Source organism: Pteronotus mesoamericanus, unplaced genomic scaffold (assembly GCF_021234165.1).
Source record: "Pteronotus mesoamericanus isolate MK-2021 breed Mesoamerican mustached bat unplaced genomic scaffold, CSHL_Meso_final contig_1189, whole genome shotgun sequence".
Classification (NCBI taxonomy): Eukaryota; Metazoa; Chordata; class Mammalia; order Chiroptera; family Mormoopidae; genus Pteronotus; species Pteronotus mesoamericanus.
In genome coordinates, this window is record NW_026555038.1 from 1,766,817 (window position 1) to 1,794,474 (window position 27,658).

A 27,658-nucleotide genomic window follows, 5' to 3' on the forward strand; every position below is an offset into this window, starting at 1 on the left:
AGTATACCCTACCAGCGATGTAACTGAATATTTTTTTCTGCAGTGCTTTTCTGCCGGGCAATTCAAGATGGCCAGGGTAAGTCAGGACAAGCAAAGGAGCAGTTAATCCTTTTCAGAAATCTGTGGGGCCCCTGTCCATAAGTCTGTCTATCTATTCATCCATCAAACTTATTGCCCTTCTATCAATTTGCCTAATCATCCAGCCATCCATCCTTCCATGCATCTATCCAGAAAAAAATTAAAATGTTTGAGTTGGGGAAAACAAAATGGGAGCATTTTTTCTCTCTCCTACAGCTCTTATTGAAAAATATCAGTACTGAGCTTTTATTTCTGTTTTTCTCCCTCTGAGTTGAAACTCATGCACCAGCCTGGGTTCAGTGGGTTCTTCAACCTTGCCTGTATTTAATGACTGATATCTTTAACCTGAGTTTCTGAAATTTCACATTACTTACTGATTGGTTCCGCTTCTGTTTCTTTCTCCGCTAGGGTATCCTTGCCACTACCTTTTATTCATTTGTCAATTTACTTCCTTGTTCCTGTATCTAATTCTTGTTGAATATCTTACATGTGTTAGGCCCTGTGCTGGGTACTAGGCAGACAGAGACCCATGTTCTCTACCATGTTCTTTGTTTAATTAGTAAAACTTGTATTTCTCCTCTCCCCTCCCCCATTCCGCTGTGGACTTTTCAGATACCAGTGTGAGGAGAAAGGTATTAGAATCTACATCAGTTTAGTGGCCTACATTATTCAGGAACAGACACACTAATTTTTTCCACACCTCTTCTCCACATGTTTTACATCAGCCCTGAAAAGTATTTGCTACCCAAATGAATGAACATTGGACTAGGAGAGAGCTGGTTACTCTTGGGCCCAGCAGGCCTCAGTTGTGGAAACATAGCTCTGAGAGTTGGTCTGTGCTTGGTCTTTCCTAGCTGTGAACAATCATCTTTTTGTGTACCCCACATCAGAGATTTCCTCCTCTCTGCAAGCACATTGAACTTTCTGCCTGTGCCTTCCCATTTTTCTCCCTTGTCTGCCTGATAAACTTCTACTTGTCATTTCATATTCAACTCAAATATCACCTCTTTATGAAACCTTTCCGGGCCTCTCCTAGACTGAGCTCCTGAAAACCTCCGTTTGCCTCTGTAGCATGAGGTGCCTCCTTTTATCACAGCATTACTCATTGAATGCCTGCCACCCTGTCCAGGCTGTGTGTGCCTTGTTCCTGTGGCTATCCTCATCCTCAGCACAGCAATTGTGTTAATAGCCCCCAAGGCCACAGTCTTTTAGTCACAAAGGTTGCTTCTCTTCACAAGCCCCCACATCTCACCCCCAGGTAGCTCTAAGAATTGACTGCATTCCACAATAGTGGGGAACATCTCTGTAGGACCCTGGTCCCTAGAGTATTGACCACTCATAGAGGTGGGGTCCAAATAAGGATGTTGTCAGTAACTCCAGAACCCTCTGCTTCCAGAACTGCTCGGAGTGCAAGGAGAAGAGGGCAGCACACATCCTCTGCACCTACTGCAACCGCTGGCTGTGCAGCTCCTGCACCGAAGAGCACCGGCATGGCCCTGCCCCCGGGGGGCCTCCCTTTCCCCGGGCCCAGAAGGGAGCTCCAGGTAGCACTTCTCGCTCTCCCCATCAGCTCACCTGCCCTTAAGCAGTGCTGTACCCTAAAATCCCAAGAGAGTAGCTCTCTGACCTTGTTCCCCTGCTGGGGGTGGGGAGAGGTGGTCTCCTAGCCTTTCCCAAAGGAAAGATGTCGCCTCCAGAATCACAGTCACAGTGTAAGTCACTCTAGGCCCTCCACATTTAAGGTGGCAGTGGGTGAGTGTGGGTCAGATCATGCAGGGAGGAATAGATATGAGTTATGGAAGCTTGCTGAGTTCCTTACTTTCACCATTATTTATAAGTCATGTATCACTTCTATTTAGTTACTTAATTAACCAGCCTGTATCAGGGCTTGTCCATTTGCCTCTCTGTCTTGAAAGTCTTTTCCCAAGGCCCTTGAACCATGGGAGAGGTTTTGCCTTTGTCATACTCATGGGAACTGGATTTAATGATCCATGTGATCTGGCCCAGAGCCTGGTGAGGCTGGGTAGCTGGTGTCAGCCTCACCGTACAGAATCCCACTTGATGAAGAGGTTCAGGTTGAATTTTACAGGAGTCATTATTCTGCAGGCGATCCTGTGCTGCAGTGGTAACAAACGCCTTCCTGAGCCTCTGGTAGGTTGTGGAATGTCCTGGACTTGATGGTGTGTTATTTCTGGCCAGCTGGGCAAAGCCACCTGGGCTAAGCCTGCATTCCTCCTTGTGCTCCTGGAACCTCAGTGGCCCGGAGAGAGGCCTTTTCCATTTGTACCATCTATCCTCAGAGCCCCGTGTCTCCCCCGTGTCCATTGAGGGCCAAGGGCTGCTCAGTGGAGCTTAACTGAGAGGACTTCCTAAGCAAGAGAAGCCCACTTTCTCCGTCTTGTCTGGCAGGAGTGAATGGTGGTGGTTCTGGGGACTTCGCCTTGTACTGTCCTCTACACACACAGGAAGTGCTCAAGCTATTCTGCGAGACCTGTGATGTGCTCACATGCCATCGCTGCCTCATGGTAGAACACAAAGAACACAGGTGGGGCTGGCTGGCTGCTCAAAGGGGTTTGGGAGGGCTCTGGACTCCCTGCTCGTGGGAGTGTTGGGCTTCCAGTGCATCAGAATTCTTTCCCTGCCTAAGCCAACCTTCAGCCCCTGGGCAGAAGGACTAAAGGGCCAAGGGTCTGTAGTATCTCTGACTTTTCCTAGATGCAATCCCAGCCTCCATTGGCCTGGCTGAGACACACACTGTGGGGATTCTTGCTTGGCTGTCATGCTCAGAATAAGACTCAGCTTTCCTCAGCTTTTTCTCTGCCTCCTCCCTCCAGGTGCAGACATCTTGAAGAAGTTCTGCAAAATCAGAGGATGCTTCTGGAAAGTGTGACTACACAGGTGGCTCATAAGAAATCTACTTTACAGACGTCTGCAAAGCAAATTGAGGACAGGTAGCACAGGCCATCCCCGTGCCAGCTTGGGAAATGCTCTGTTCCCTCATGTCCTGGACATGCCATTAAGCAGATATGGGCACATGTCTCAGAAGACATATGTCCTGGCCTTAGAGGTCTCAGAGCCCATAGAAGGGCTTTGGGTCATCACTTAATCAATGCGACCAAACTAGGTCAGGATGATCAGAGTGAGTCTGGGCCAACTTTAGGACATGCTTTCTGAAAGTGGCCATGAAATAGAGGTGGGTTCTTGAGACAAGGGCACAGGGTAGATAACTGGGGAAGTGAGTGCCACCTATCCTGAGGGTGCAACAAGTAAGTGCTAATCTGCCCTTTACCACCCCTTCCCCAATGTTTTCTGTAGAAATCTACAAGTGATATGAAATCATTGGTATTTTACAGAGGAAGAGGTATTACTAGGTACTGAGAGCTCATCATGTGGCAGGCATTGGGTTGGGCATCATACATGTCATTATTTTGTTCAATTTTTACAATTCTTTAAGTTAGGGGTTATCTCCATTTTACTGATGAGGAGACTGAAATTCAGAGAGGTTAGGTGATTTGTTTGAATTCACGCAGTTGGTCAGTGACCGAGCTAAGTTTGGAAGCTAGGTCTGTGTGACTTAAAAGCCTATGTTCTTTTTTATTTTTTTAAACAGCTTTACTGAGATAGAATTTACATACCATATAATTTCCCCTTTAAAATATACAATTCAGTGATTCATAGTATATTCATAGATTTGTGCAACCTTTATTACTGTCTACTCTTTAGAACACTTAATCTCCCCAAAAAGAAACCCCACACACATTAGCAGTCATTCCCCATTCCCTCAACATCCCCAGTTCCTGGCAGTGCCTAGTCTCTTTTCTGTTTCTTCCCATGCTCTTTTTACTGCGTGGCACTGTTTCATGGAGATCCTTCTTTTTAAGACAATGGATTACATGAAATCACACTAATAGTTACTCACTTTGTCCTGCCCCTAGTGCTGTATGCACTGGTGAGCTGCTGGGTTGACCTGGGTGTGGACCTGAGGTTTACCTAGAGAAAACCAGGTTGAATTTTGGGCCATTGGCCCACTTAGATCAAGGGGGCTTGGTTGTACAAAGGGTGGGGTCGTGGAGGAAGGTTCTCGTTCCTTTATATTTGGTGCCTGCTGATCTCAACGAGCAGCCTCCAAGTTGTTGGCACTTAGGTTTGCCGTCTCTAGGCCCTCATAGGCCTGGAGGAAAGGTCTCACCATGCTGTGTCTCATCCTGTTTACAGGATTTTTGAGGTGAAGCATCAGCACAGGAAGGTGGAAAACCAGATCAAAATGGCCAAGATGGTTCTGATGAATGAGCTGAACAAACAGGCCAACGGGCTCATAGAAGAGTTGGAGGTATATGTGGACAGGTGGATCAGGTGGATGAGTTTTGTGGTCTCTCTAGGTCAGAAACCAGGCACATATCAAACTAGTTCCAGGGCTCAGAGCTGCTTGGGCTGGAATTTAGGTGTGCAGTTTCCATAGCTCTCTCCTGTTCCCTATATCTTAAAATGTCCAGTCTGATTTTGGGAGGGTGGCTCATTAAGGGCTAGAAAATTAGTTCAAACTCCCATCAGTGCTGTGGCTGTAAGGCAGCTGCCTTCCTGAACCTATACAGCGTTATAACCTTGGAAGAGAGTCATGCAACAGCCCACCGTCTTCATCTAGTTATGCCCAAGAGATGTAGACATCACCTATTCCATACTCTCACTATAAAATATACCCACTTTTTTCTCCCTCCCTTCCTCAATCCCTCAGCAACCCATGGCAGCACTCTGTCCCTCTGTCCTCCTGTCGGATGCAGTCTCACCTGATTCCATCAATGTTCATATTGATACACATAGGCCACCAGATTTCCCAAGCAGGTAGACTTCAGTCCAATGATAGGATCAGGGACTTTGTCTTCTCCCTCTGTGCTCAGGGCATTACTAATGAGAGGAAGCGGAAGCTGGAGCAGCAGTTACAGAGCATCATGGTCCTCAACCGTCAGTTTGAGCATGTGCAGAATTTCATCAACTGGGCTGTCTGCAGCAAAACCAGTGTCCCTTTCCTTTTCAGCAAAGAGCTGGTAAGAAAAACTCTTAATTCCTCAGTCACTGCTTTTGAGTTAGTGAATGCCATTTTTTATCAAACCCTGCAATGAAATCGTCCCGCCTTCCTCTAGGCAACTCAGCTGGGAAATTCTGTAGTTATTTGTCTTAGGTCATGGATTTAGAAATTATCCTGGACATTAGAAGTGTGGTGGTCATCCCAAACAAAGTTATTTGGGTTTAAATGGGGGGTGAAGAGGAAAGAAGTCAAGGGTGGTGTTGAAATGTTGGGCTTTGGAGGAAGGTGATGCCCAGGAGAAGGAGCCAGAACTTTGAGAGAAGTTGGTGGGATCTATAATTGGATGGGGAGGCAGGAGAAGGATATGAAGATACTAAGATTCAAGGAAATGAGCATATGGCAGAGGACCTTGAATCTAAGGTGCCTATAGGGCATCTAAAAGGAGATATCCAAAATCTGTTTTGATAGATGGGTCTAGAAGTCAGAATAGACAGAGGTGTGGGAGTCTCTGGTATATCTGTAGTGTCACCTTGGAAGAGTCTGTGAAGGAAGAAGAAAAGAACAAATCTGGAACCCAGGGACATACCATGATTTTCAGCAGAAAAGAGTGGAAGACGATGAGTGCAGGGAAGTGAGAAGGACAGATCTAGGGAGAAATAGGAGCGTGTGGTGCACAGAAATTTCACAGTTTAAAATTTCAAGTAGTCAATGTTATTGCTAGGTAGGTGAAAGAGGATGAGTAGTGAAGAGACACCCTGAGGTCTGGTAATCAGGAGGCCCCTGGTGATTTTTTGGAAGAAATTCTAACAAAGTAGAAGGGTTAAAAGCCAGAATGAGAGGACTGAGGATGGGAGATGAAGGAGAGATAGAAATGAAAAGATGGGAAATAGAAGGCAGCCTGAGAAGGAGACAGACTTTTTTTTTTTTTTTTTTTTTTTTTTAAATGTGGAAAACACGCACACATTTATTTGGTTGAAGTTGAAAAGAGAAGAGTTGTGTGGTGGAGTGAATATACTGAGAAGGCAGAAAGACGTGGGATCTAGAGTAAACTGGTTGACCTTAAACATAAGAAGCCTTCCCTTCCTTTGAGATGGGAGGACAGGAAGGCATCAGTATAATGTAGTTAAGTTGGGAGGTAGGAAGGATACAAGTTTGGGGAGCTTGCCCTTTATGACCTCTTTTGCTCTCTGTGAAGTTGAAGGTGATACTAAGAAGTTTAAGCATTGGGTAAGTGTCATTGAGGAGATATGTAAAGATTTTAAATAGTCACCAAGGACAGTGGAAGAGGAAGCTGACAAGAAAGGCAATGACAAGAAAAGGGATTGAGGTTAATGATCACTGAAATGATCCCAGATAACATGACCTTGAAATGGCTGAATTGCCCTGAAGTTAGGCATTGATGGTGAGGAGGGAATTAGGGCACTAGTGATATTGTTACTGAAAAGATGGAAAGCCGAGTCAGCCCTGTGGACTGATGAGGCAGGCTTACAGAGTTCAATGAGCTGAAAAGCATGCTCTGAAAGAGTAAGAACTATTCATGATCAAGTAATAGGTTGTTGGAGTTTATGGTCTCACAGGTAAAATGGTTCTAGATGATGAAAAGGATGACGGAATTGAAAAGAGAGAAGTTGATTGACATTAAAGAAATTAAGGAAGTAAGAGGCCAAGATGTTGATTGGGATATTAGTTAACTAGATCATGGCAGGATAAGTTGGACATTTGCCGGAGTCCTAGATAAATGGGAGAGTTAGGGATAGGAAACAGATGAAAGTGATCAAGGAGGAAGAGGTCAGTTGATTAGGATGGAAGGGAGTTTCACATGTGGCTGGACGGACAGCCATGTGGAGCTCAGAGACTGCCTGCCCTCATAGGCTTATAAATTGAGATGTGATAGAATGAATGGAGCACTCGTGAGAGGACTGCCAGGCAAGAGACTTCCTGAGATGAATTACAAACCATTTGTGGCCTGGGAGAAATAAGAATGTAGGGCTTCCAGAAGCCTCAATAAGAGGAAGGGGGTCAAAGGGGAATGGGGGGAGTTCCAGGTGGATAGGTGGTGATGAGACAGGAGAGGGATATGAGGATACTAAGATTCAAGGGGATGGGCATATGGCAGAAGACCTGAGGCTACAGAGCTATGGCTTTGAGCCCTTCAACCTGTCCAAAGAGTGAGGGAGGGGGAGTTGTCATTCAGGCACAAAAGCATAAAGAAATAACTTTGGTGCTGTTGTCAGATTGTGTTTCAGATGCAGCGATTGCTGGAGACAAATTGTAACACAGATCCTGGCTCCCCCTGGAGTATCAGATTCACTTGGGAGCCTAACTTCTGGACCAAGCAGCTGGCTTCCCTTGGTGAGCCAGGGCCTAGCTTGTGGGCTTTACATAATTCCTGGGAATGAATATAAAGCATCTGCTTAGCTTCCTGGAAAAGTCAGCCTATGCCCAAGAGAAAGCACTCCCTGGGACTGCCAGAGGTCATTCAGCAAACCTGTTTTGGGGGGTTGGGGGTTGGGGTGTGGGTGAGAGAGAGAATGGCTTAAATACCAGTGGCTATGCAGGACTTTCATAACAGGACTAGCTGAAATCTGAGCTTCCCATTCTGCATGAATGTCCCTGTTACCTTGGGTTCATTGATGGAGAGGAGTCAAGACAGTGGCCCTGCCTCCAGAATATTGGATGGCAGTGCAGGTGAACCTGTGTGCCTGTGCAGGGGTATATGTGTGTGGGTGCACAGAGAGGTATATCAGCAGCAGAGTGGAAGAAGGGGGATGGGAGGGAGTAGGAGAGAGGGAAAGGAAGAGAAAAAAGAAAAAAGAGGAGAGACAGGGGAAAGAGAAAAAGAGAGAAAAAAGACAGGAGAGAGGAGAGAGAGGAAAGACAGATGGAAGAGAGGAAAGAGAGAGAAGAAAGGAAAAAGGGAGGAAAGAGGAGAAAGATAGGATAGAGAAAATGAACATCGCATACATCCTTTGGAGTTGAGATGTAAGCAGATAATTCATGACCTTGTGCATTTTTCTTTTCTGCTGCAATAATGTGCTGACATTCAGTCTTCAAGCAGAATATAGACAACTTGTAGTTGTGTCTGTATTAACAACCTAGTGGTGGGTTTGTTAAACTAAAGGCCAAATATTGCCTTCATCTGGGCTATTAATGTCATTGACAGTTTTTTGAACTTGACAGAGTAATGAATGATATTTGGGATTTTATTTTGCTGCCATCTTCCCTCTGATTTAACTCAATAGACCTTTGGTGGGCCCTTGCTCTAGGTCAGGTCTCATTCTGGGCACTAAGAGACCAAAGGTGAATAAGACACCTTCTTCCCTTAAGTTGCCTAGCCTTCCCCTGAGTAAGGCTCATCAAAACAGTGAGCCAAAGGAGCTTTTAGACTGAGCTAGCAATAGATACTATCTACTCGTGCATGAGGGCCCCGGGACCTCAGAGGACAGTGCTGGTACCTGGCACGGAGCTGGCGTTGGAGTTTCCCCTCTCTGCCACCCTGTTTACCCTGCACACAGTTCCCCAGGACTGTATTTGAAGACTTGCTCATTGTTCTGTGGATGACTCCTCTTTGCCACTTTCTAGCACATTCCCTCCCTATCTTCAATGTTGACTTTTTTTTTTTTTTTGACTCATTCTCTGTGGGGCTATTCTGTTAAAAAAAAGAATGGGTGCTCTTAGAGAAATTCTGTGGTTTCTTTAGTTGGATACAGAGTCAGGACTGAGCATTTGGTAAAAGCAGAGCCAATTTTTTTAATGTCCCGGGCCCCCAAAGCTGGTCCATACAGACTCAATTACTGGTCTTATTCAAGACTGTGTCTTAGAGATCAGGGGTTAAATTTCTTAATCTCTGTGCATGGTACAGGTTTCTTGAATGATGTCCATTGATCGGTCATAGGAGCAGGAGATAGCAAGTAGGGAACAACTTCAGGTTACCTTTGGAAACACTCTCTATTCTGAACTTCCAGGCTGTATAACTACAGAAGGTGGACAGCTGTCCCGGGCAGATACCCCTGCTTATGGAGGTTTACAGGGACCATCATCCTTCTATCAAAGCCACCAGTCCCCTGTGGCTCAGCAGGACACTCTCAGCCACCCCTCACACAAGTTCCATTCTCCAGCACTGTGTTCCTCGTCTGTGTGCTGCTCTCACTGCTCCCCAGTCTCACCCTCCCTCAAAGGCCAGGCCCCCCCACCCAGCATACACCCAGCCCACAGCTTTCGGCAGCCCCCTGAGATAGTGCCCCAACAGCTGGGGTCGCTGCAGTGCCCCACCATGCTGCCCAGGGAGAAGGAGCTGCCCTGCAACCCTCACCCCCCAAAGCTGATGCAGCCCTGGCTGGAAACCCAGCCTGCTGTGGAGCCGGAGAACGTAGCCCAGCGCCTGGGGCATCAGCTGACTTCCCAGCCAGTGTGCATCGTCCCCCCGCAGGATGTTCAGCCAGGAGCCCATGCCCAGCCCACCTTACAGACACCTTCTATCCAAGTCCAATTTGGCCACCACCAGAAGCTGAAGCTCAGCCACTTCCAGCAGCAGCCACAGCAGCAGCTGCCACCTCCACCATCTCTGCCACCTCCGCCCCAACAACAGCCACCCCCACTTCTACCTCCATCCCAGCATCTGGCTCCTAGTCAGCATGAGAGCCCTCCTGGCCCTGCCTGTTCCCAGAATGTGGACATAATGCACCACAAGTTTGAGCTGGAGGAAATGCAGAAGGACTTGGAGCTTCTCCTTCAGGCTCAACAGCCCAGCCTGCAACTGAGTCAGACCAAGTCACCTCAGCATCTTCAGCAAACCATTGTTGGGCAGATCAACTACATCGTGAGGCAGCCAGCACCCATCCAGTCCCAGAGCCAGGAGGACACCGTACAGGTGAGCCTCAGGGTGGCTTGGGGCACATATTCACCCCATCCTAGGGTCACTCAGGGAACACAGCCTCCCCAGTTCACAGGGTGGCACAGGAACACAGTCTCTTCATCTTGAGGTGGCCTTGAGCATAGCCCTCACATCTCAGGAAAGCCCCGGAGAACACAGTACCTATTCCCAACATAGAACTGGGCTCAGTACTCGCCAGAGTGGCCTCGCTTAGCCCTATTCTTCTTGTGACACCAGGAACATTGACTAGAACCTTCTGACCTGTGCTGGACTCCTGTCAGTGCCATGGCAGAGGGAGGCTGTCCCTTATCTTTGTAACCTCCTCACTTTCCTTGCTGGGAACTTATGAAGCCCAGACAGGGGAAAGGGAGAACCTAAGGAGTGGAGAGAGGGTATGCATTAGATGCTTGTGGGCAGCATTTTTCTAACACTACACAGCTATAGACTTAAAATTTATTTCAAGCCTACTAAAGTAGGTATGTTTTATATACACTATCATCAGGACTTATCAACAGCGCTGTTGCTCTTCAGTGGGCATTACTCTCTGTATTTCATAGATATAGAAATGGAGGTCAGAAAGGGTGAGGAGTTTGCCTTGAGATCATAAAACATTGAGTGGTAGAACCAAGTCTTGGATCCAGGTCTGTTGACTCCGTAACACAACAGAAGAGTCCCTGTTCTCTCACTAGGGGGCATGATGAATGGTTCTCTCTTCTCTCAGCTAAAAGCCAACTGAAGAGGTACAGTTTGTACTTCTGGGATCATTGTTGCCCTCTACATCTTCATTCTTAACTTTAGCTTTTCTTTTTTTCTCCAGAGCTTTCTTTTCCAGCCCCTTCCCTTTACTTCTCACTTTTCCCATAGTGCTGTCTCCTTTAAGTCTGTAATAACATTTATGTCTTCAAAGCAGCTCTACAGACTGTTACTTTTAGTACAAAATATAGGTTCTCACATTTATGCTTAGTACTCACCACTTTAGGTCATGTTTCATTGTTTTCCTCTGAGGCTCAGTTTCTATGAAGGGATACAGAATAATCCTCATGATAGCAGCAAAGAATCTAGGGTTCATAGAGGACCACAAGCTAAATGTAAGTCGTAACTTTTGTGACTACTGAGATGAATATGACAGAATTTGTTCAGAATTCTCTGTTGGGGTTTTATCTTAAGACTGTTATTAGGATGTAGTCTTAGAATTTAGATAAGGATATTTGTCTCTCTGAAAAATCTTTAGACAGTTCACAGTTGTGCTACCAGGGAACACAGGGTGGGCATTAAACTTTGCTGCTACTGCTGCTGCTTCGCTCAGCAGCGAAACCCACCAAGGTTTTATTTTCTTCTCCAGGCTACAGATGAGCCCCCAGCATCTGAAGGCTCAAAGCCAGCTCTCTCTCTTGACAAGAATACTGCTGCTAACGTGCCCCAGTCATCTGGGGAAGAAACCCCTCACAGTGTCCCCTCACTGGACAGCACCACCCAGCACTCCTCTACAAATGTGGTGAGAAAGGTACTAACAGAACCTGCTTTTCCTAACCACACGGGACCCACTGCCAGCCAAGACCCCAGGGAGCTGGATGAGGAGGACTGGGCGGGGGGAGGGGTGTCGCTCTTCCATCCCTGGATGCTGCACAGCCCTGACTCATGCCTTCTGTTCTAATGAGTCAGCAACAGAAGTCCTTCTCACCCCCATTTCCACGCCCATAAATATATACTTAAAATGACACTGAGGTTCATTTAGAAAAGGAAAGAACCAATTTATTGAACATTTACTCTGTGCTCAGAACTGTGCATGTGCTTCATAAGCATTATCTCAACCCTCCCAACAGTTCTGTGAAGTGGGCACCCCCATTTTATAGCTAAGGAAATTGAAGTCCAGGGCCCTATTGCTAGTAGGTGAAAGGGCTGCAGTTTATTGAAAATGAAGTCTGTCAGAATCCAAAGACTGAACTTCTTCCTCTCTGCAATGAAAATGAGGGAAGTATTTCCTGCAGCCCCATAACCCAAAGCTGGTTGGCCTTAGAATTAGAATCAGTGGAATTTGTCGGGTGAGTGGTCTGTAGGGACGTCCTGAGCAGCTCAGTGCATTGAGATCTCTTGAAGATCAGCTACTGAAGCCCTACCTGTCCACCCACCTCCCTGCTTGCTGGAGGTATTCACTTTCACTGGTGATAACCCAGAACCCCTCTACTCCTCAGCTGTCCTACTCTTACCCTTGCCTTTTCCCCACCCTGTCATCCTCCTAGCTGGAACCTCAGTACTGTGCCATGCCCTCCACTCAGCCCTCCCTTTGTACCTTGGCCCTGTTCCTATTATCCTGTTGCCTTCTCTGGTCTGGTCCCCTCGGCCCTCCAAATGCCTTGCACTCAGCCCTGTACTTAAAGCTCTGTCAGCTACTCTTTGCCCTTCTAGCTTGCACCCTCAGCCCTGCAGCAATGCTCTGGACTACAGCCCCAGTTCACAAGTCGTCCTGTGTACCTACCCCTTACCACGTTTCCCTAGCAGCTCTAGTGCCAAGTATGTCCTAGGTCAGTCTATCTCAGTGATACCTGAGAATAGGTTTAGAAAAATAAGGGATGGCCAAAATGAAATGTTAACTTGGAAATCCTTGATGACTCTTACAGTCTGGGTAGGTCTCTTGTATTAGTGGCTCTTTGTTTGTCGCTCTCCTACTCTACCTGTCAAAATGCTTTGGCCTATTGGCCATAGGAATGCTATAAATAGGCCCTCTGTGGCTCTTAAGGTAAAGGTTTAATACTTGGGTCCTTAAATTCTTATACTTAGACCAACTGCCTAGCCATCCAAACACTTATTCACTCAATGCTCAAAAATTATATATAAATCTCCTAGAATGTACTAATTTTGCTAGGTGTCAGGCACACATTGGTGAATAGTCTCATGCTGGAGCTTAAGTCTAGAGGGAGAGACAGTTAAGCAACAAAAGTAAAGTAGGATAAAGTGCTGTGATAGGTGCATAGAAAGAACACCTAACCCTGGGCGAAGGGACTGTACAGAAAAGATTCCTAGAGGACATGATTTTGAGATGAGATTTGAAGGAGAAGTTAGGCTATTGAAAGGGGTGGGAGTGGGAGGATAGAATAAACAGTCAAAGGGAATAGTAAGTTGGAAGCTCCAGAAGTAAGAGAAAGCCTCAGACACTTAGGTATCAGCTAATTTGACTTGGTAGGAACATGAGCTGTACTGTGGGATGGGAGTGAACCCAGAGAGGCCTATGGAAGGCCTATGGCATCCAGTCTGTGGGTTCTGAGGAGTGAATGAAGAATTTCTAGCAAGGAGAGGCCAGGTTTGATTTAAATTTTAGAAAAATCACTTTAGCAGCAATAAGGGAGACCAAAATAGTACAGAAGAAAAATTAGAGAGGTTGAATGAAATCAGTAGTGATGGGACTAAAGAGGAAGCAAGGACTTCAAGAAATCAGATTACAGGAGCTTTTGGACTCAGTCTGATTGAGTCTAAATGGGAAGTGAGGAAAAGAAATGCTTAACACCCAGGTCTGTTTTGGCTCCCTGCTTTGCCATTCACTGAGGTGGGAGCATGGGAAGAAAGCATATTTAGGGGGGAAAACAAGTTTTGAATTGTTGCTGTTTTTCTGTGGAAGCTACATTAGAAGATGACCAGAAAGCAGCTAGCTGTAGATGTCAGTAGTTCAGAAGGAAGCAGAGGAATGGCCAGTGTTCAAGTGATAGTGGAAGCCATGCAAAAAAGGTCACTGCTTGTTTAATGAGTCTCAGTTCTGTACCTAAACACAGGACAGAGGAAGGAAGGGAGGTGTGCCAGGCTCAGGCATGGAGTTGTGCTGAGTGGCGGTGGCCTACAGAGCTGTCTGAGCAGCAAGCAGATACTGCCCTCCTGTGTGGCTGCAGGTTGGAAGTGGGGTTAGTGAAGGTCCTAGGAACTCTAACTTCTCATTATTAACCTGGGCTCATGCAGAGGTTGAGAGACCAAGGCACCTGGAATTTCCCACATGTTCTGTAGGCTTCTTCATGGCCTGGACTCCCAGAAAAAGAAACCTCAGGATTGTCATACTGGCCCAGAGGACCCCTTGGGTTTACTTGACTGAGAGAGTACTAATTATACACAAAGCTTCTTAAATAAGAAAAAGGTCTTTCTTTTTGAGGGCACTCATTGATCTAAGCCAAGAATTGGGCAGGGTGGAGGTATGAAGCTTGAGGATACCAAATAACATTTTGGGCATCTTATCAATGAATGGTAATACTCTGCATAGCATTTTCTACTTTTTCCATAGATTTTTACATGAATTATTCCATTTTATCTATTTGTTTATCCTAGAAATACTACGAGGAAGCCACTTTCTTGCTCCCCTTTGAAAGTTGTGGAAACTAAGACACAGAGTGGTTAAGTGACCCATCTAAGAGTTATACAGTTGATTATTGGCAATGTTAGGACCAGAGCACAGGTTCCTGACTCAACCCTGCATTCAGTGACTAGGTTAAATTACCTGTGTTTGTGCACTGCAGTGGGAAAGGTAGGACCCCATTTGGCCTCTCACATGTTGGATTTCCCTGTCCTCACACTCTTTGAAGTAGCCTGAGGCCTTGCTGGGGAGAGGTCTTAGGAGCCAGCCTAGTTTGGTCTTGGTTTTCTTATATGGTAAAAGTTTTGTTTAGCCTCCAGCCCACTCCTCAGTCTGTACTGGCCTGGGTACCAGGGAAATGAGAAGTCTATCTGAAGGTCACAGATCAGAGGAACGTATGGCACCAGGCACCTCTCTGTGTGTTCCACAGGGACTCATTCATGCTCTGAGCTGCTCACTGACTTTATATCATCACAAGAATGATTTTTGTTATAGCAGAGCAGCTGTGCACAAGTACCGAGGACTTGGGAGTAAATGAGCTGATGTGAAAGCAAATTGCTGTTGAAAATGAAATGTGAAAGTTCTAGAATGGGTTTTCTAGTGGCCTGAGGTCTGCAATCTCAGGCGCGTTTTATCCCACCACCTTCCCTGAACCCACCAGGATGTTTCTGAATGAACTCTGACATTTGTCTGACACTAGTTGTTGCCTAAGCTTCCTAGTCTTGGTTTAGCCACTCTGAAAAAAGACCGTGGTTCCAGCTCTACGACAGAACCCTCTTACCTCTGAAGTGAAACCAGAAGACATTTTGATGGCTTCATTTCATACTTCTGAACTAGTTGACTGCTGGAAAATACATATACCCCTTTACACAAAGCTCTCACAGAGTCACGGCTGAAGGCATCACAGAGAGCCTTATCTGAGCCCCACTTCACCAGCAAGATGGATTTCTCTTCTGCTCACAAAGTGGCCCCAAATCTTTAACAGAGGACTTCGAGGCCACCAGGATGTTGTTTATGGCTTGAGAGGAGTCTGGGGTGTATTTTCAGTAAATGTTACTGAGGAAGTAGGCATTCCTGTGGTCCAGATTGTTAAAAGTGAAGCAGAAGAGTAAAGGAGTATGACTCATACAAATAGCATTTATTACCATTATTAAAGCACTTTGATGCCTGAGCTCTAAATTTGATTCTTACAACTCAGTGATATTCACATCAACCTGTGGAAGAAGAAATTAAAGCCCAGAGACAGGAAATGACATGCTTAAACTCATACTCTGAACCCTGGCATAAATGAGGACATATTAGGCATCCTGCCTTCCTAGTCTCCAAATCCACTGCCACGGATCACATCACAGGTTCTCAACCTCAGCCATGATCTCACATCATAGCCTCGCCCTGAGAGCAACTGTTGCTCAAAATGTTCCTGAACAAAATGCCTGGTGAGGCTTTCTTAGGGCACAGCCTGTGTTAGCATGTGTAGAACTATCTACATAGAGATCCACTGTCCTACTCGGGAATCAAAACACTCCCCAGGCCTGCGTCCCTGACTTTAGTTACATCTAGAAGCCTGTCTCTAGCTCTAGCCTGATTTATTTCACAGATCGAACTCAAGCTCTTTGTTTGGGTCTCCTGGTCCATGAAGAAAGAGGTCCTTGTGTGTAGGTCTTAAATTTCCTTGCCCTGGCCTGGCCAAAGAACCTCTGGCATAGTTCTCCTGACTCACCAAGGCTTGAAACCCTCCAAGTGTTTTGAGGACTCGTCTCATTCTGCTTTCATGTCAGACATACTGAAATCCATTTATTCCTTTCCTCTTCTTTCCATTTCAGACTTTGGGGTCCTCTTTGTTTTTTCTATCTTTCTGGGATCATCAGAGCACTGGGCACTCTTTAGTTCCCTCATTTGACTCCAGTCAGTTCGCATAAATCAACATAGTTACAGTCACAGTAGTAGCCCTAATTCATACAAGAGCTTAGCCCTCACTGTCAACAAGAGCGATGACTTCACTATTAAAAATTAGCTTGTGAAACCATCTTCTAAAAAGTTAGTTCCTTCCTCAGCTATCTGATTCAGCCATTTCAAGATATACTATATTATATTAAACCAGTCTACCTACTCTGAAGCTGTTGAAGCACGCAAATATTCCAAGGATTTAATTCACAAATCTATTTACCTCTATCCCTGTCTCCTTATCTGTTTCCTTCAGCCACAATGAAGGCCTTCAGTATGTTTCCAAGACCCAACTGCCAAGTCAGTGGTCCCTTCTCCTACTGCACATTTACACAGTGTGTTTAGCCTTTGACAATTTTAATTAATGGAACAAAAACCTGACATCAGAAGTGATCAGTCAAAGCTTTGGAACAGCAGCAAAAACAGATGTCACAAACTTTTGCATTATATTGTGTATGAGATCACAAGCCCATACTCAGGTGTCTAGTCAACATTGTCGATCTAGAAAGCTTAGTCATATGGTTTTCTTTGGAAATTTTTAGTTTTCCTGCATTACAGCAGTAAGCAGAGTAGAAGCAGGGAGTCAGGACTTCTATAATGGCAGCTAACAACAAGGGAGAAGGAAAGAAACTTCACCTAGAAAGTGACATATTGTGAGAACCGAAAGGAAAAGCCAAGCCTTACATTCTTAGAAGTTCCCTATAGCCCACCCCAGTAATAGAAGTTCATCAAAGTTCTTTTGTGTCTCTAAAGAAATTGTCTCATTAGGCTCTGTGTACTCTGTTGAATAAGGCTGGGTCGTGTGTAAAGTGTTTCAGAAGTGCTTCCATTCAAAATAATATTTTAAAGCTATGTTTCAGCTATCTGAAAGATGAATTTCTGTGGAACACCACCCTATCTGCATTACTTTGTCCCCAGCACTATTATCTTGCTGTAAGAACCTGAAATTGATATTAAACTCAGGGCATGTGTGCACTAAGTGTCTGTTTATTGACTTCTCAATTCCCTCTTACTTGGGCCCTAGCTTTCTAGCTAATGACACAAAATCAAGACCAGCCAGTAGATTTTTAAGGCCAGGCTCAGATTCCTAGTCTTGGGCCTATACAGTCTTGGGAAATGTGAGTAATCACTCTGTGTCTCAATTTCCCTTCATGATGAAATGAAAAAAAAAAACAATGATTTCTCTGATATTTGACATCACCATGTGGCTATAATTATAATAACAATGTTAACACATTGTTCAACTCCAGAAAAAGATCCAGGTGGTGAGGATGGGGAGAGGTAACAGAGCACAGGGGGAACAGGAGGCAGGCTAGATGGATGAGGATTGCATAGCTGACTAGTAGAAGAGGGTAAAAGTCCAACAATTTCAGGAAGTAACAGGCCAGGCAAGCTGTGGAGGCAGGTGGTTCAGACAGGTAGATGGTATACATTCTAGGTGAGGTGAGTCAGAGAAGTCCCAGGTCAAGCAGGTACAAAGAGAGATGAGGAGAAAAAGAGATAAGACACAAGAAGAGCACAGGGACAGGGACAGGAATGTACAGTTTAGGAAGAGAGAAAATTAGGGGCAGTGAGGATATGCCAGATCAGAAAGGTAAGGAAGGGCTCTTTAGGCTCAGGGCAGTCTCCCCTCTCATCCCAAAGATGACCTGAGTGGATTAGCAGAGTGGATGTTTTTGGCGTGTTGACTTCTCTCCTTCCCTGAACTAGAAAATGGTTATTTTCACTTGAAAATTTCAAATACACATTTTTCTCAATGAAATCTGAAGGTTTTGCATGTAAAGATGAGATCAGGGTATCAGTTATGAACCTGCCAGCTTGGAAGTGTCAGTGATTGCTCTATGCAGACTTTACAGCTGGCCACAGACCTTCACCATTTCTCATTTAACCTCTCAGTGATCCTGGGTGCTAGAGAGGGCAGGCAGCATCCTCTCCATTGACAGATGAGCTCCTCCTGCGTGCGACGCATCCAGTGTCAGGTGTTCCCACTTTCCCAAGCCCTTCCCCAACCCTAGCGTGCACTTCAGAAGCCCTTTCCTTTCTTGCAGGCCCTAGAGACTCAGCCTGCTTTCCTGACCCTGAAAGTAGACCCTTCCCTTACCCCTACCCACCCTGTAACCCTGTCAGTAGAGTAGGATGGAGGTTCTCAGTTCTCCTCTTTTTTCCTGTACATGAAGTGAGTACCTTTTGCTTTGCTATTTTTGTAGCCCTTCACTCCAGCGATACAGACGAAGCACCCCAAAATAATACTCAGCACACGTAGGTTCCAGAAATGCGATTGTGTTTGTATAGCCTGTAGAAATGGAGTTGGGACTGACTTCCTCATAGCACTTGCTCTGAGTCTCTTCTCAGAATTCCCCCTGGATGTTTCCTAGGTTCTCGTTACCACTGCCAGAGCTTCACCCCACTTCTTGAGAGCCTTGGCCCCCTTGAGACTGGCTGTAGATATGGAGACAAAAGAGACCAGTCTAGTCTGCAGTATCTTAGGACATGTTACTGATCTTGTATTATTATAACACTGTCATGAGTATTTATGGGAACAGGTCCATCAGGTCCAGGTTAAAATAAACTATGACAGAGTTTCCACAGTTCTTCCATGGCTTAATCTCCATGCTCTCCTCTCCTCTATTATTATATTAAATCACATTTTGTGATAGCAATAAGTAATCAGGACAGGAGAATTGATACCCTACAAATGTGATCTCTACCCCTAATCTGGAAAGTTTTGTCTTTGGGAATTTAATTTTGTGCATATCTTGTGCCATTATAGCGCCTGACCATTACTTGGATAGGCCTGGGTAGATTTTGATCCTCTTTATGCTTGGCACAAAGGATCTCATCAAGAGACAGAGGGCTATGTGTATCATCAGTAGATGAAATGAGCACTAGGATTGCATTAAATATACATGTCAGACAGGGAAAAGGTAAAAGAATCCAACTGAAAGGATTAGATTATCCTGTATAACAAAAGGGAGTGCAATCATCATTGGAAATTCCTGTCCATAGATAAGGAAATATGGAATATTAGAAAGCTATGTAGTACATAACCAGGGCAACAAAGTGATGCCACAGAATGTGGGCCAGGTTATGTTTGGGGTAAATCTTTGTTTCTAACTGCAGTCCCTGAAGCTGGGCTCCCCGCCTAGTCTGCCTCATTTGGTTTGATCATTCCCCCTCATCCTACCTTCTCCTCAACCTTCCTTATCTTGGGACTTAGACTATACTGCAAGGGTGTCCAACCCACAGCTTGCAGGCCACATGAGGCCCAGGTTGGCTATGAATGCGGCCCAACACAAAATCATAAATTTACTTGAAACCTTTTTTTTCTTCATCAGTTTTCATTAGTGTTTGTGTATTTAATGTGTGGCCCAAGACAACTCTTCTTCTTCCAGTGTGGCCCAGAGGTGCCAAAAGGTTGGACACCCCTGCAAGCAAATTGAACCTGTTTTATTGAAGACTATTGAACTATCAAGGAACATATGAAAAAGCAAACTTTTCTTTGGAGAGATAAAGGGTACTTAGCTCATCTCCTTTTAAAATTGAGACCAAGAATACAAAATATAAGCTTTGCTAAAAAAAAAAAAAATACAGGAAAAGGGCCAGGAGAGAAGAGAAAAAGATGATAAGGAAAAAAGAAACAGGGGAGAGGAAGAGAGAGAAGAAGGTCAGGAGAGAGAAAAGAGCAGGTACGGGAAGGACAGAGAGGAAAGAACAAAGTACGAGAAAGACGGGGAAAGGAGGAAGCATAGAGAAAGATAGAGGCAAATAGGCCAGACTTTAGAGTGTGCCTTCAGCTGCAGAGAACTAGATGCTAAATCTACAAAAGTTCTACTTAGTGGTGAGATGTTGAAAGGATTCCCCCTGAGATCAGGAATGAGACTAGGATGGCTACTATGACTACTTCTATTTAACCTAGTGCTGAAGGTCTGGGCTAGTGGTGTAAGGCAAGAAAAAACAAATATAAGGAAAGGAAGAAATAAAACTTACTGTTCACAGGTGACAGGACTTGTGTGTACAGAAAAATCCCAAAGTGACTTTAACTGGGTCTCTGAGTAGAAGGTCAAAATACAAAAATCCATTGTTTTACTGTATGTGAGCACAAACAAAAAGAAATGGAAATTTACAAAATCAGGTTTCCAATAACATTAAAAAAAACACTTCAGATACCTTTCTGGATGGGGGTTCTCATCCCCCTTCTTTCTTCCTGTACATGAAATGAGTATCTTTAGTCTTAATATTCTGTAGCTTTTTACTCCAGTGTAAAATTAGGGTCACAACAGTAAAAATAATGATACCAGTAGTTGGGGTTTATTGAGTAGCTACAATGTGCTAGACATTGTTCTAAATGTTTACATGGGTTCTTTCTTTTAGCCTTCACAACAAGCCTTCAATGTTTGTTTTGAAGATTAAATGTGGAAATGTATGTAAAACACTCAGCAAATTACCTTGCGTATAATAAATTCTTAATAAATTTTAGCAACATAAAAACAATCATTATTTTAGAGAAGCTCATAGACTCAATTGTTAGTGAAACTAAGCTGCTATTCACTTGGCTTAAGATTTGTAGAATAAACAGTCATGAGTTATTGTTCTTTTTTTTAAAAACATGTAAGTAGTTCATTAATTTATTTATTTAGTCAGGCATTGCTCCTGGGTATAGGAATACAGAGGGTAAGCAACATAGACAAAATCCATGCCCTAATGGAGTTTACAGCTTTTAGGGGAAGCAGACATTAATCAAATGGTGTCACCAATTGTGCTATGAGAATAAAGTACAAGGATTTATGAGAACATAAAAGAGGGGAGCTCTTAGGGGCCGCATCTCCCCTTTCCCTCTCACCATCCCCACACCCTTAGCCAACAGCCTGACAGCCCTGCCTTTGCTCCTGCAGCACTCCACCTCTGTGAGCATTATGGGCTTTTCCAACACGCTGGAAATGGAGCTGTCATCTACGAGGCTGGCGAGGGCCCTAGAACCACAGATCCAGAACATAAGCAGCGTGACAGCCGGCCCCCCCAAGGCAGTACCAAGCCTGCTGAGTGGCCCCCCACCAACCGTGTCCAGCCTGCTGAGCGGTCAGAACCAGACTGTGTCCAGCCTGGCAGCCAGTCACCTGCAGACAGTGCCCAGCCTTGTGCGTGGCACACCCCAGTCCATGCCCAACCTGATGAATGATTCCTCCCAGGCCATCACAAGCCTAGCAAGTGATTACTCTCAGGCCGGTCCCAGCCTAATGTCTGGTCCCACCCAGGCCGTGCCAAGTCTAGCAGCTTGTCCTCTGCAGAGCATGCCTCCGGCTTCTGACGTGCAGCTGGAAACTGGAGCCAGCTGCAGTCCTGGCCCTGGCCGAGCTGCGGGGAGCCTGGGCCCTGGCGATGGGGCTGACCCCTCTGTGGGGAATGCCCTGTGCAAGGTAAGTCCTGGGAAAATGCCATTTCACTTTTTATGCTCATCACTGAGCAAAGAAGGTGGCCCCTGAAGACCTTTTCCTGGCTTTTGCCTAACAGCTCTGTGACTGCTAACAGCAAAAATGTCTGATTTCTTTGGTTTTTCTTGGCCTTTTACTTTTCAAAGATGGAAGGGGAGGATTCCACCCATTTCACTGACTCTTTGGGACAAGGCCCCACAGCCTCTGGTCTAGATGTTTCCAAGGACTTGGCTATCCCCTCAGAACTCGAGGAACCAATTAACCTCTCTGTGAAAAAGCCACCTGTGGTCTCAGTGGTCAACACGTCCATGGCTCTGCAGCAGTACCAGAACCCAAAAGGTGAGACTTGAGTAAGCAGCCTGGCCACAGACTTGAGCAGATGGGCTCAGCATTTCCAGGTGAGGCAGAGGTAGTAGGCAGGCTCTCAGCCTGAGGGAGCAGTGCTTCTCTCTCAGGCTAACTTCACTTCTCTCCTCCAGAGCTGACTTACTGATTTCTGTTCTGTTTCCCTTGCTGTGGCCAGGGCTGATCCAGGCATGGCCCAGGACTTAGCTTCCTAGTATCATTCCTCATGAGAAGGATTCTGGGGGTTTGGGTTACAGGGAACAGGTAGACGGTAACAGGAAGAACTCACCCTAGAGAAGGGCTAGCCTTGGCAAACTATTTTAGGGAAAAGAGCATGTCTGACTTTGGAGTCAAATAGATATAAGTTAGAAAACCAGCACTGTTTTTCTCTGCTTGATCCTGGGCAAGATACCTAACCTTTCTGAGCTGGTATCTTTTTCTATAAATGTGGCTAATCTTAGCTGCCTCATGGGCTGCTGAGACAAGAAATAGCAGGGAAATCATTTGGGGACTTAACTGTTGTAACAAGAATTTGCCTTGCACCCAGCAATAGCATGGATTTGTGTTGTGCCTCATAGTAACAGGAATTTAGACCAGCAGAGATGGTCTTTAATCCTCTTCCCATCTACTACACCCTTTCTCAGTGGGGCTAGGCTGAAGTTCCTTTCTTCTGTGGAAGGTGAAGGCTAGTTGGGAAATTAGGAAGCAACTGCCTAGTGATCCTATGGGATTTTTCAGTTCAGTGTATGATAATTCTCCTTTTTTTCCTCATACTGACTGAATGCCCAAATGAAAACTGATTGGTTCTTAACTGCACAATAATGTAACCCAGCATTTTAAGCAACACAATTTTTTCGATCCTGCTTGACTGTAAGTGCCCAGGACAGTGCCTGGTGCTGGGCTGGGAGCTCAGTAAATGCTCGTTTTCTCCTCTCTCCCCCGACTGCTGCCTGCTTACCTGCACAGACTGCACCACTCAAGGCAGGGCTCCCAGGAGCCTCTTGCCCACAGAGTGTGAGCTGGATTCTCAGGCAGTGCTGGAATCCCAGCACTTGGCTGGAAAGGCAGAGGCTGGACAGAACGACTCCTGAGAGCAGGTAACACCAGTGTGTGCAGAACAGTGATTTCTGAGCTCACTTTGAAGATGAGATGCAGGCCTTTCAGCGCTTGGCCCAACACTAACCCCTAGGCAGCCTCTGAGTGTTTATCTTTTTAAAAGAAGGTGGCCATCTTCCCTTCTCAGGAAGGAGAGCCACAGTAGGATTTTCACCATGTAAATGATTACAGTGTATTTAACAATTGTGTGACAGATGGGTGGCCAAAGTATGAGTAGCAGATATGAGTATGGGTCACAGGTATGCTGTCCTAAATATATGTCACAGACAATTTTCTTTTGCCTTAGAGTATGGGAATTTTGAACAAGGAGCCCTAGAGCTGGATACCAAGGAGAACCAGATCATTAGGTAACAGATTCTTGACTCAATCCTTTTCTCCTATCCCCTCAAATTCACGTTATGGGAGGTTGGCACAGGGTGGAAGCATCCTTGATGACTTAACTCGAAGCAGAAGTTTGCCTGCAACTGTCTACTTCAACCCCTAGACCCGCAGGCAGGGTCTGAGCGGTTGGGTGTGTGGGGTGGTGGGAGGAGGATGTGGCTCTCCTGCACCACGTGGCTTGTGCTCTGCACGGTCCTTCCTCTTCATGGAGCCTCTTGCTTCTGCCAAAGGACTTCCCAGAGGTTGATAGGGCCTGGCCAGGCAGGGCTGGGCAGGAGGGCAGAGTATGGGTCTGCTGAGGGTTGGACTGAGGAGATCTCAAGCAGCAATTCAGTTGTGGGATCCTGGGTGAGTCCTATGTAGAGGTTGGGACCAGAGGAGGCTCCGACTGAGACCCAAGGGTGTCTCTCTTGCCATAGACCCTACAATAGCAAGCCCAAGATTCCCTATGTGCGGCTGGAGCGGCTCAAGATCTGTGCTGCCTCCTCGGGAGAGATGCCTGTGTTCAAATTGAAGCCACAAAAGAATGATCAGGATGGAAGCTTCCTGTTGATCATCGAGTGTGGTACTGAGTCCTCCAGCATGTCCATTAAGGTACCACTTTGCTCTGCTCTCTTCTCTCTTCTCTTTTCACTACTGCCAGAATTCTGGCTCTGACCCTGTCCTGAGTCTCTGAGTGGGGCTGCAGCTTGGTCTGACTTTGTCCCCTGTCGAACTGGGCCTGTGAGAGGCACATTAGGGGTGAGCTGCCAGCACTCCTGGGGCTTGGCTGGCTGGCGGTCCTGGAATAAGTTGGTGTCCAGGGCTTGTCAGTCCCTGCCCTGCGCTCCCTCAATAGCCTCCTGGTGCTGTATCTCACGGCTCAGACTCACTTCTTCTTCAGGTCAGTCAGAAAAACCTGCCCGATACCATCCAGGCCCCAAGTCTGGGAGGAAGAAAGGTCACTGTGACATCTCTGGCTGAGCAGCAGTCGCCAGAGGTGGAGGGGGCATCTCCCGAAGAACACAGACTCATTCCTCGAGCCGCTGGAGCCAAGAAGGGGCCCCCGGCACCGATAGAGAATGAGGACTTCTGTGCTGTGTGCCTCAATGGGGGAGAGCTGCTGTGCTGTGACCGCTGCCCCAAAGTGTACCACCTTTCCTGCCACTTGCCAGCCTTGCTTAGCTTCCCAGGGTGAGTCAGGCCAACCCAGGGCCATTGTCTGCCTTGCAGGATCGTCCAAGGATGATTATTTCGGGCCAGGCCTTCTGAGCTCCCTCTGGTGGGCTTCCTCCCCTTCCTGGGCCTGCATTAATTGCAGGTCTGAGAGCTGGTGGTCCTACAGCTGTGATCCTTCTGCACACAGGAAGGTAGATGTTTAACATTCAGATGGCTTCCTTTCCTTCCCAGCTTCCTCCTGCACACAGATTATCCCTATATTCCTGTTCCAGCCCCTTCATAATGTCCCTTTTCCTGCATTCCCTAAATCCTCAGTTACTGAATTTCTCTCAGGCTTGTGGCTAGGAAGCCATTCCTTACAGTGCAGGGCTAGGAACTCAGTTTCTCAGTCAGCACCCACTCCCCATGCCTGCCTTGGGGCATAGGAACAAGGGAGGGAGCTCTGGGCAATGTGCTGAGGCCTAACTTGGCCTCACCCGCCTCTGCAGGGGAGACTGGGTGTGTACCTTGTGCCGCAGCCTGACCAAGCCTGAGATGGAGTACGACTGCGAGAATGCCCGCTACACCCAGCCTGGAATGCGGGCCCCTCCTGGACTGAGCGCGTCTGATCAGAAGGTAGGGAGGGGCTTTGGGAGCAAGGTTCCTTCCCTGCGGGCTGAGGTATTTCTGAGGGGGATGAGAGGCTTCTCCAGGTGCTTCTCTTTGGGGCTGTGCCTGATAGTTTGGCCCATTGGGAGTTTGCTATGATTTTCCTTCTGCCAGCTGTGTTCTTCTGGCCCGGGAGGCTGAACTGCGCCTGAGTATGATGGCTCATTCCCTGTGGAACAGAGCCAATGCCTTTAGAGTTATCAGGGTCATTCTCTTTAGTTCTTATTGAGGTGGGGCTAGAACAAAGTAACACTGCCAATTCTGATTTCTGCAGAAGTGCGAGAAGCTGGTACTGTCCTTGTGCTGCAATAGCCTCAGCCTGCCTTTCCACGAACCTGTCAGCCCGCTGGTAAGGAAGGCCTCGCTCTTTCTGCCTGCTCCTGTGCTTTCTGCTCCTGTGCTTTCTGCTCCGAGAACCCGAGGCCTGGGGGCACACCACGGTGGTACCCAGGCGGACTCAGAGCACAGCCACTGCCAGTATATTAATCCGTGGATGGTTCAGGAGACTGGGGGCCATGGCCGCCACAGCCTCTCCCCAACTGCTGCTGCATCCCACCTGGCTTGACAAGTAAAACATTCCTCCTTTTCCCTTTCTCTTTGTCTTCTTTCTCCACACTTTCCACACTTTTCTTCTTGCTGCCTTCCTCTTTCTTATGTTCTTTCCCTTCTATTCCAACACATTCTTCATCTCTTCTTTTCTCTTATCTGCACTTTTCTCTTCCTGTTTTGCTCCCTTCTCCCTCAGGCCCGGCATTACTACCAGATTATCAAGAGGCCCATGGACCTGTCAATCATCCGGAGGAAGCTGCAAAAGAAGGATCCGGCTCACTACACCACCCCGGAGGAGGTGGTGTCAGATGTGCGCCTCATGTTCTGGAACTGTGCTAAGTTCAATTATGTATGTTTGTGTATGTCTTGCTTGTTTTATCTCTCCACTGTTCCCCAGTGGCCCCAAGACTGTCGTGTGGGTAGGGTATCAGGTGTGGTCCTGGGCTGCTTTGAGGACTTGGCAATGGACCCCTAGGGCCTGTTGTAGTCGTATTGTTTAAAAGCCCTCTCCCACACGGGGGCCTCAGCACAGACTCAGGAGGAAGATGGGGGAGCTAGTGACCGGCCATCTGTGGGTAACGGTCAGGGTCATTTCAGTTGGATACCAAACTGGTTATTCTCAGTCCCGAGGAGAAAAACATAAATTTCCAGACACTCAAGAGACCCAGCTAGGTTTTGTGGTCTCTGTATAGCTCTTGAGAGGCCTGGAAGAGATGGGCCGGTGGAAACAGGCCAGACCATCCCCGCTCTCCTTTCCCTTCAGCCGGACTCCGAGGTCGCAGAGGCCGGCCGCTGCCTGGAAGTGTTCTTTGAGGGCTGGCTGAAAGAGATCTACCCGGAGAAACAGTTCGCCCAGCCGCGGCAGGAGGACTCAGACTCCGAGGAGGTGTCTAGCGAGAGTGGGTGTTCCACTCCCCAGGGCTTCCCGTGGCCCCCCTACATGCAGGAGGGCATCCAACCCAAGAGGCGGCGGCGACACATGGTAAGGAGTGGCTGCCAGCCGGCAGGCAGGTGGGTGGGTGACTGGGCAGGCAGGGGACACCTGAGCAACATGTACAAGAGCAACCTAGAGTGAAGCTGCTCAGGTGGGACAAGAGAGTGGTGACGATGAACCCTCAATTCCAGCGCCTTAGCCTAAGAGGGAGGCAGGGCAGTGCGGGGCTCATCAACTCCGATGAGCCCCAAGGTTCAAACTCAGAGGGTTGCTTCCTCGGGGTCACTCAGTAGAGCAATGGCAGAACCAGGGTGAGTGATGAAGTGTCCTGACTCCCTGCTCAGTGCTTGTTATTCTAAACCATGGTGCCTTTAAGAGCAGTGCCCGGTCTCAGAGCCTGATCTCAACTGGGTTTGGGATCAACGGAGGGACCTTCTCAGACCTTTGGGGCAGAGAAGGAAGGAGAGGTGTTGCTTGCAGCAGAGAGAGCTCCTCTGACCTTTTGCCTGGTCCCACCTGTGGAGACCTGAAGTATTAATTCAAAGCTATTTAATTCCATCAAAGTGTATTGCCTGCCTACTGCGTGCCAAGGTCTGGCCAGCCTTCCGCAGTTGTTTAATGATCCTTCACACGCAATAGTTAGTGGCTTCGAGGAGTTCTGCTGTTGTGTTCCTAGGATAGGTAAACACACTTTGGTTCCAGGGAATCCCAATCTGGACACTTACAGCCTTTTCACATTAATAAATCCCACATTTGGCCCTTCTACTTCCGAATATTTTTTTTCTTTCAGGAGAATGAAAGAGCAAAAAGAATGTCTTTCCGCCTGGCCAACAGCATCTCCCAGGTGTAG

General features: G+C 46.8%; 1 protein-coding gene across 3 annotated transcripts; it reads left to right on the forward strand.

Moving 5' to 3' along the window:
- Positions 1 to 27,658, forward strand: TRIM66 (tripartite motif containing 66). Of its 3 annotated transcripts, none has more exons than XM_054582350.1 (19): positions 1 to 76; positions 1,475 to 1,622; positions 2,488 to 2,623; positions 2,913 to 3,029; positions 4,294 to 4,408; positions 4,974 to 5,120; positions 7,336 to 7,453; positions 9,067 to 9,971; positions 11,317 to 11,478; positions 21,141 to 21,662; positions 21,824 to 22,016; positions 23,425 to 23,485; positions 23,939 to 24,113; positions 24,403 to 24,692; positions 25,166 to 25,292; positions 25,600 to 25,674; positions 26,071 to 26,223; positions 26,638 to 26,856; positions 27,599 to 27,658. In XM_054582350.1, the coding sequence occupies exons 1-19, from the start codon at positions 68 to 70 to the stop codon at positions 27,656 to 27,658; spliced, it is 3,732 nt and encodes a 1,243-aa protein (XP_054438325.1). In that variant the 5' UTR covers positions 1 to 67. The 3 variants fall into 3 exon arrangements, with proteins under 3 accessions (XP_054438325.1, XP_054438332.1, XP_054438329.1); XM_054582357.1 differs by having other exon boundaries at positions 24,487 to 24,692; XM_054582354.1 differs by having other exon boundaries at positions 26 to 76; positions 21,141 to 21,666; positions 21,921 to 22,016.

What these genes read in the sequence shown, in the direction of transcription:
- TRIM66 (XM_054582350.1), top strand. An exon ending in GTAGAACACAAAGAACACAG is followed by an intron (nt 2,624 to 2,912) that starts GTGGGGCTGGCT and finishes TCCTCCCTCCAG; the next exon opens with GTGCAGACATCTTGAAGAAG. An exon ending in CCTCCAGCATGTCCATTAAG is followed by an intron (nt 24,114 to 24,402) that starts GTACCACTTTGC and finishes CTTCTTCTTCAG; the next exon opens with GTCAGTCAGAAAAACCTGCC.